This window comes from Eucalyptus grandis, chromosome 6, assembly GCF_016545825.1.
Source record: "Eucalyptus grandis isolate ANBG69807.140 chromosome 6, ASM1654582v1, whole genome shotgun sequence".
Lineage (NCBI taxonomy): Eukaryota > Viridiplantae > Streptophyta > Magnoliopsida > Myrtales > Myrtaceae > Eucalyptus > Eucalyptus grandis.
In genome coordinates, this window is record NC_052617.1 from 56946918 (window position 1) to 56956158 (window position 9241).

The window sequence follows — 9241 nt, forward strand, 5'->3', positions numbered from 1 at the left end:
TGTAATCGTGATAATGCTCTCTCCCATTTTTAGTTTAATAAACTCGTATTCTTTCGAACCCACGAAACAAGCGCAACGTGGCATAATCGACATGATTTTATACAATTTGAAGTGTTGTTATGATGCGTAGAGTTCATTTGAGTTTCAAATTTCAAAACTTAAGTTAGAGAGTAGATTTAAGATACAGAAACATACCCCTAATTCAACCCATTCATCCGTGAATTATACAATTCCCTATTTTGCCAGTGCAAGCACAAGGCGAAGGCGATAAAAGTGTCTGGATAATGCGGGTGTCTCTAGGGTTTCTAAAAACCGTGTAAAAGGTTGACCACATGAGGCATCATTATCACCGTAAAAGTGGGGTTGACAAAGCAGAAATTGGGAGTTACAAGCTAATTATTTCAAAGTGGTTTTGGGAATGGAGAAAGCATTTCGGTCCACCGATGCTGCGATTTGTAATTACTCTTCAATTATCAGGAGAGTACACAAAAAAATCGTCATCTTCACTCACTCTCTCTCTCTCTCTGAGTGCCTGTCAAGGGAACGAGTCAAATTAAGCGAGAGGGCACGTCTCGTGCATGCAAATTTTAGCAAAAGGGCTCCATCAAAAGCAACTAAAGAACACGTTCCAAGTAACGCCAGCGGCTGTTAATCAAGATGGTCGTCGGATGGAACAAGACCAACAAATAGTCATCCAGAAACCCCAACCCTAGGCCCTAGATCTGAACCCTAACACTGTAGCTCAAAAAAAGTATCTGCTCTCGAAAAGGGTTCCTGCGTGATGGAGAAATGTCCCTGCGCTGCATGGAGCATCTTGTCCTTTCAAAAAATTTAACTAGTCTTGTACTGGGTGATTATTTATCATCTTTGACAGATCTCTCTGTGCCAGGTTACGTTTGCTTTTCTGGATGATGTGGATTTGTAACTGGATCCTCCTCCTTCTGTTCTGCCCTAAATCTATCTCTTAATGTCCTTGCTGCAACAATTTCAGATTTTCGTACGCCATCAGTTAGTCTTACATATACTTGCGGAGTGTATTTGAAAAATTCCACTGATTTGAGTCTTTTTAAATGTAATTTTTAATGATTTAAGTATAACTATCCTCTATACTTAACAATTTTATTGAATGTACCAGCAGTATAAAAACCTTTCCGCTCATTCATGATTGGATAGGCGACATTTGGAATTTAAAGTTGGTTGTTACAATTATCTTTTAAATTATTCATAAAATTTTGTTTTAGTAAAAAGAGAATGATTCATTCAATTTTAAATATTGACATTAATTCAGCTTGTGATACTACATATTAGGTAAACCTTAAATCGTGATGCTGGAAATGAAAAAGAAAGTATGAATACAAAAACTATTCAAAACTAGAAACGAGTGTTTTAACTTCGATGTCAACCATTAAAATAAATGCTTTGTAAAGAGTCGACAAGGGATTTTTTTTCAATAAGCTTCTTTTCAATAGTCAACTTTTCCTTAACTTTTATTGGTCTTTATTTTTCAGAAATTTGCCAAACTCTTTCCTGAAGCTGTATCAGTTTTTTTTAAAAAGATTACCGGTTAAAAATAAACGAATGGCATAAATGAAATATAAAATTTTATTGATAATGAAGTATCCAAGAATTTTAAACCAGGAGATATTAATCTTTTTAAAGTCAATACTCGAGCAAGAGTCCCACTTCGAGTCGGCAACTTTCTATTTTGGGATAGCACTCAGCAGGCAGATCTAGGCCAACAGTCCCACTTCTGCGTTACCTGGTTTTCCCCGTCAAATTTCATAAATCTGTCCGACAAAATTGATATTGCGGGCCTATCATAAGAGATTGTTGACAAAAATCGACCTATGCCCGCTCACGGGGATCCGAAATTCACATGATGAGAGAATGGTCGAAATATAAATGTATTGGAATTGAAGTTCATCGATATGAAAAGTCCATAAAACGAAATTCCAAGGAAAGCAATAGCAAAAGCTCCATTTAATTCATGAAATATGAATGACTTAAATAACAAAAATTCCTTAAATGATCGCTTATATTGCTTTTAAATTTGTATGAATGAAAAATATTTTCATCATCCACAATAATGATTAATATATGTTGTCAATAATAAGAACATTTTTATTAACTAATTATTTCAAACAACTTGCATAATTATCTTAGGAAAATGTTTTCATCCGTAAAACAAGTGCACCCAATCATATGCATTCTTCCATCTTGAGCACTCGTTTGCCATATTTTTCGATACGCCTAATATTTGTAATTGTAAAAATGATCTTATTTCCTTCATGCTCTTTAGCTAGGTTACCTAACAAATGTTCACAATTATTATAAGCCTATCGGAGTTTGGAATGTTACTTGACAGGTAAACTTGAAACCTGAACTCAATAAATCGCTTACCAAATTACTTTTTAGACATCTAGGGCACGCATGATAAAATTTATACTTCTCTATTTTTCTATTTCTTTGTTCCTCAGAACAAATTTGGAATAAAAATCCGTTTGGTAACGCAATTTAATTTCTCAATTTTTGGAATAGATTTATATTCCAGAAATAGATTTAAAGAAAATTTTTAACTTCTTAAATTCTGAAATAGAAATTGAGAAATCAGTTTCTAGCTATAAATCAATTTCTCTTTTAGAAATTTTGTCACTCGTACCCCTAAAGAGTTACTTGACAGTAAAGTTTGATTTCTCATTTCAGGATTGTTAGATTTTAGATATTTACAATTATTGAGCTTCCTTTGTTTTTTTCAATCTACTATTTTTATTCCTTAGGTTTTCTAACAGGAGATTTAGAATAAGTTCTGAATAATTGGTTGTGTATGCAAATTCGACGTTATTTATCTTGTGCTTATAATAAGATATTTGTTGACTAAAACAGGTACCTGACAATTTTAAAGAGATGGGCTTGAGATCTTACATCAAAATCCATAGGTTGGGTTTGGTAAATGATAAAAATTTGATAAGGCAGGTTTGGGACGAGGTTATTCAGTTTTCATGCTTTCTTCCCCTTCTTTAAGAATTCACGAAAAGCGATGAAAAATTAGACACGATGAAAGGCGTTCCGTAAAGTGGAGAGCTGAAAATGATTCAACCATTAGCTAGAGCCAATAGCAAAGACAATCTCCAGGATCATTTACAGGTTTTCGATACAATTTTAATCACGGTGATAATCTTGACGTGCATCGAATTCCAATTCCTCTCTGGAGCTTCGCTTTACTTATAAAAATAATCGAAAAACCGATGAGGACAAACACTTCTCGTCTCGCTGTGTCTTTGTCTTTTAGGTAGAAAAAGTGCGTCTCTGGGAAATGACTCCAAGCAGCAGAAAACATAAAGATGCTACGGCTATACGAGGGCACGCAATTTAAGGCACATCTTCAGCAACCGCAGTGCACATCTGACTATTACTACTCCCCCTCCCCTCTCCATCTCGAACTCCACAATTATGACATGCGCCTCTGTTTGTATCTGCTGGAAACTGCTTGTGAGAGATTTTCCTCGACTCGGCCAAGCGCATGCCCTATTCATCACAATATTTTAAGTATTGTTTTGTCCAGAAAACATCACTCAGTGACGTGATTAATCCTCGTTACATGTTGAAATCGTAGTGTCTTAATTGTCGCTTGGCACGCGGGAACAGGAGCAAATCCCAGCTCCAATTCAATTGTTTTTTATCTGGTCAACGCCCACAGCTTTTTCTGCACTTAAGTACAAGCCAATAAATAGAGTAGCTGTGCATGCGCGAGTAGTAAAGATTGTCATCGATCTTGTGATGGCCATAAGTGCGCGTACGTTGCTCTGAGGAAATTCATTTAAAGATCGTCGAGGACAAACACGAGAATCCACTTATATATTATTTCACCAAGTCAAGGTATGTTGGTGGGCAAATTCGATATTTGACACGAGACATGTGAATGCAGCTATTGCAGATAGCATGAAATTCTTGACCATTTAAAGTCAAACCTACTAATGGAAACAAATCCTTCTGGACATTCTCTACCTTCCAGCTTCCGCCATGTCCTCCTTGATTCGAACCATTTTCTGCGTCTTTTATTAGCCCCCCTTTACTCATTCCACAAAGCAAACATCGGAACTTGATGAGCCGAGCTCAAGTTTCCCAGCCTATTATCCCCGTTATTATCGCTCCCGTTGCTTCCGTCTTCATATTTCTGATCCTGCATTGCGAAATAGGCATGAGAGTAATCTTCGCCGCCCCTGCCGCCTCTGCTGTCACATCCGTAATCACCGGAGCTTCCGTACGAACACTTGTTCCCCGCCACTGCAATCGGCGATTCTTGATGATCACTTGAGCCCATGATCAAGGCATCGCCATCGGTAGTGTTTGCGATCGTTGGAGGATCTTGACTTTCGGGCATGTTGGAACTCCACACCATGTTGGTAAAATCCTCAGACGTCTCGCCATTGGTTATTGCAAGAAGTGCTTGCGGAGACGATGAGGAGGCGCATGAGTTGTAGTCGTGATCGAAAAGGGCTGGTGTAGCCTCTTTTGGGGAGCGTTTTGCGAGATCACTTGCTATTAGAGTGGAGCTCGAGCAAATTCTCTTCACATCATAACGGCTAATATCAAAGTTTGTGACCGCATTCGTTCCCCTAAATTTGATGGCTGCAATGTCATAGGCTTCTGCGGCTTCCTCTTGGGTACCTAAATTAAACAAAGAAGAAAGTGCGATGTAAATAATTGAGCAATGATCGTACTAGGTATGATACAAAATTTTCAATCAAAAGGACAGTAATGAATAATTTCGACATGTCAGATCCTCGTCATGCTTTTAACATATTCAGCACACAAAGGTCGAACAATGGAAGTAAACGGATTGATAATGTACAAAGACATAAAATTCAGTAGTAACTAAAACATTGATTATCCGATACAGTCAAAACTTGAGACAAATAAAGCCAGATAGCACTTCCTAAATTCTTGAGTGGGTAAAAGCTTTTAACAGCCATCTCATGAATAATTGTTAAACGAATTTCATAAAAGGGCAACTGACGTCTCATTCTTGGGCCAAACATCAAAAGCAATTAGAGTGCAAGTAATTTTGATGCTAGAAAAAGATAACTAAAGAGCATCGAACATGAGTTACCTAAACATTAAAAGAATGTACAAGTAATTTTGATGCTTTTCCCGACAAGAATCCCGCATTGAGATAAGAAAATCAGGAAGGTGGGAACTTAACTGAATGTGCCGAGGTACAAGTCCTTGTTACCAGCAACTCTTCCAATTCTAGCTTGCCACCGTCCATGTTGATGGTGTCTGACAATCAAGAAAGACAACTTTTGACAGATAAGAGGAGAGGGGAAAAAGAAAAGAGAGATTGTTTGAAAGATTGATGAGATCCTCTCCAATAATGGCACCAATTGATTTATGTCATATGGCAAATTGCACCCTTTATGTTTTGCCTATTATTGCAAAGGATAATTTATAAAAAAGAAGAAAAACAAAAGAAAAGAAAAGAAAGAAGATGCTGCAAAAGTGCAGTAAATAACATGCACTTTACAAGTCCTGCCTCCATACCTGGTCACTCCTCTGTATACAGATGCTCCTCTTGAAAATCCACTGCTTTTCCTGTTAAAATAAATACTTACAAAAATGTTATATATAAACCCGCGCTAATCAATCATTTTTCTAATTATTTTTGGCCAAAAGTAAGATTGACCTAATTCTATTATTACCTTCTCAAGTGGGCAATGAATTCTTGCCGAGTCATGTTCTTCATTTCCTCGAGTTCTTTCTCATAAGTGCTCAGCTGAGCAATTCACAAAATGAGAAGAGTTAATGCACATTAAAAATTACCTTTCCTTGTATAGTTTTTACAGCTACAGAAGAGCAGTTTCCTAGGGATTATCCAACAAAAACTGACCGGGAAGTTTATGTGGGTAGTTGGACCCCAATACTTCAGTGCAGCTAAATCATAAGCCCTGGCTGCCTTTTCTTCCTTATCATACCCACCTGATAAACATCATTGACGCGATTTATGAAATATTAGTAAAGACTCAAAATGCACATCAAATCAATCATACTTAAGAATTGAACTAGAGTTGCTAAATTTTTACTAAAACTCTTTACAAAGGATATGGCCCTCGCCGTAGGTTCCAAAGGTAATGCGCTTGTTTTGTATGCATTATCGATGGAAATTCGTCTTTTCATTCTTCAGAAAAAAAAAATATCTAAGTAATTTTCTCTAATTACACGAGACAAGCACAAAAAATAAGAGCAACGGGTCAGGAGCAGTTACCTAGATAGACTGCCAAGTTGGTTCGGTGAAAGTAGAATCGCCCCAAGCAAAGCACAGTGAAAGTACATTGATAACACCATCATCATTAGAAAAGTCTTCGAGATGCAGAAACCTTGGGAAAGAAAAGAATAATAAGGATGTGAAATGATTACTCCTATTAATTTTTCTCTTACCTTGCCTCCCTTTTCTGGTTTGCCCTTCTTTCCTGCAACTGTTATCCCACAGATGAGCCTCATATCTCCCCGTCCACCTATGCCTGCATAAACGATTACACAAACCCAAAAACTGAAAAACAAAACCCGAATCTTCGATTAATTCAACAACTGGAATGCAAACTGCAGATGCATAGAATAAATAAACTAAAACGCAATCGTAAAAGTGATCTTTTCGGAGGGGAAAAAAGAGTGAAATTGGCATCGGCAGCACTCAAAAATGAAGAAAGACTGCTGCTTTTTCGAAAAATTTGTAGCTCACCTGGTGACACCTCGATACTGAGAGGTTCTTTGCCCAAAAGTGTCGATAGACTTACGAGGAACGACGCACTTGTTATTGTTGTTGTTGCTCGCAGATGATGCCCTCTTGGCGACGCTACCATCACCGACTGGTGGTGCCTGAGAAATCGGTGCGCCAACACCCGCGTTGCTGTTGATGTTGTTGTCACTATGAGAGCTAGGGCTCATCATGGTGAGAGAGAGACCGCCACTACTACTTGTAGCAGTCCCGTTCGCTTGACGCAACCATAACTTGAACCCAGAAACTGAACAAGTTGCACTCGCGCCACCATCAAACGGGACATGTTCTTGGTGGTGGTACATGCGATCATCGACATCACATCTGTGGTCGTTGCTGTTGTGGTGAGCAGATGGAACCATTAGGGCATGCGAGCTCTCGATGTAACACTGATGGTGATGATCTGGGTGGTTGCCGGTGTTGAAGCAGCTCGGAGCTACGTTCACATTGATCCCCGCACCAGCTGAGCTTGTGGCTTGGTGGTTCTGATTTTGGGGCTCATCATCGCCATGGGGAGAGCCTGAGTAGCAACAGCCCAAGAAGTCTTCAAGCTTTGGGCCTCGATGATCTTCCCCATCATCGGCATTCTCGTAGCTCCAATCTACACAAACAAACAAACAAGCCCATGAGCAAACAAGGAAGACTGAAACAACCACCATAAAATGTCAACTTTGCCAGTTATGTTAGCAGGAAAATGGACACAAGAGAATCTCGTGGAACTTGGCCAAACAGATGGAAAGCACGACCTGACATGCGTAGAGAGATTCGATTCCTATTTCTCCTTTTCAGGACAAACCTCAGTTAGAACCTATATGTTTATTTCCATTATAAAGGGTTTTGGAGATCAGTAGGAAATGAGACATGCAAATAGTTTAGAATACCTTCACTGCCAGGAGCACGCCTGAAATGAGGATCAAGAACGCAGAGGGAGCCATCGGAGCGCAGTGGCATGACGGTAATATCAGGAGGAAAGCCACCGCCACCGCCACCGCCTGCCCCGCCACCTCCTCCTCCTCCACCCGCTTGGCCTTCTCTGCAGATGTCTTCGTTGATTTTCAGGTGCGGAGTCAGAGAGAACCCCAGCCAATTGCTCATTTTTCTCCCTCCTTCTATCTTTTTCTCTCGGAAACTCGAGGGAAAAAAAACTATTTTATCTCGAACCACACGACCTGAAAACCCCCACGAAGACAAAAGAGTTCTCTCTGTGTACTCTCTCTCTCTTTCAAAACGAGCGAAAATCTCCTCCCCTTTCTAGTTTCTTGCAACTTGGGATCTTTGAAGGGATTTTGAGCTCGAACTTCGAAGTGGGGTTCGTGTTTTTCCTTTCTTCTCTCTCTTTGAAAAAGAGAAAAATTCAAACTTTTTGCACAGGGAAGGACTAAAGAGAAAGAACTTTCACAGGGTCGTCAAGAAGCCCTGTTTTGTCTGTTCTGCGAATTGGAAAGAAGAAGGGAAAGCATTACGGGGATTTACGAGCATTCTCTCTCTCTCTCTCTGCCTGTCTGCCTCTCTCTCTCTCCTCTCTCGTCTATCTTCGTCTTTATATTCTCAGCTCTGAGAGTCTCCTGCGTCGTCTGTTCTGTACAATGACTCCTCGGTTTTTGTGCCCATCCTTCAATTTCTTTCTCAGATTTTTCTGCAGAGGTGCCACAAGACTTTGCCAACAGATCATATTGCTCCGGCAAAATTAAAAATATTCTGAATGCGCCAAAGGAAAATAAAGAAAATACATTATATGCATCTTTAGTTATCCTTTGTTTTTTTTAAAGTCCACTCTGAAAGGTAATAAAAAATTACAGATGATTCGGAAAGTTCGAATATTTCACATAAAAAATTGAAAGAAAAAATCGAAAATTTCTTTTAGTGGCGATCACAATGGTTCTGAAAATTTAAATTATTTAATAAAAGCACAATTGAATAAGGGAACACTCTAATAATGGCCCAGACCTCATGGTAAGGGCAGAATTTTGCAAATACGAGGTCAGTGACCTGTTACAAAACTTGTAGCAATAATGCATGTATCTCACTTTGATTAATAGCAAACAGACCTCTAGCACTAGGGGCAAGCAAAAGAATCAGACCTGTTTGGGAACCATTCGAATTGGCTATTTTTGGATGATTCTTGTGGAAATTAGTCCAGTTCTCAATTTCACTAAATTGGAGCTAGTGGATATCCCTCTAGTTCCTAGTTTCAGGTGTAGATCCATCTACTCATACCATTTGAACCAAACTCTCTCTCTCTCTATATATATAATATTAAATTCTTATGTTTCAAAACCCTAATTAAAGTACCCTTCAGGCCTTCCCTTTTTCACTCTTGACTACACTAGCAAAAATCCAGCAATTCCAACTCGCTCAAGTGAGTCATCATCTTCTCCACCAAGTTTCCAAGTTGGCCAGCGCCTTTCAACCTTCATTTGATAGTTTTACCGACAGTCCCATAGTCCCCAATGCCTCCACACCGATATT

The 9241-nt window shown here is 39.0% G+C and overlaps 1 protein-coding gene across 1 annotated transcript; it reads right to left on the reverse strand.

Moving 5' to 3' along the window:
• Positions 1-3849: 3849 nt before the first annotated feature.
• Positions 3850-8253, reverse strand: LOC104452389 (AP2-like ethylene-responsive transcription factor AIL1). The gene is made up of 9 exons (XM_010066852.3): positions 7654-8253; positions 6737-7373; positions 6436-6518; positions 6263-6271; positions 5888-5976; positions 5700-5773; positions 5542-5592; positions 5204-5280; positions 3850-4668 (listed from the first exon to the last, which is right to left on the reverse strand). The coding sequence occupies exons 1-9, from the start codon at positions 7865-7867 to the stop codon at positions 4070-4072; spliced, it is 1833 nt and encodes a 610-aa protein (XP_010065154.2). The 5' UTR covers positions 7868-8253; the 3' UTR covers positions 3850-4069.
• Positions 8254-9241: the final 988 nt, after the last annotated feature.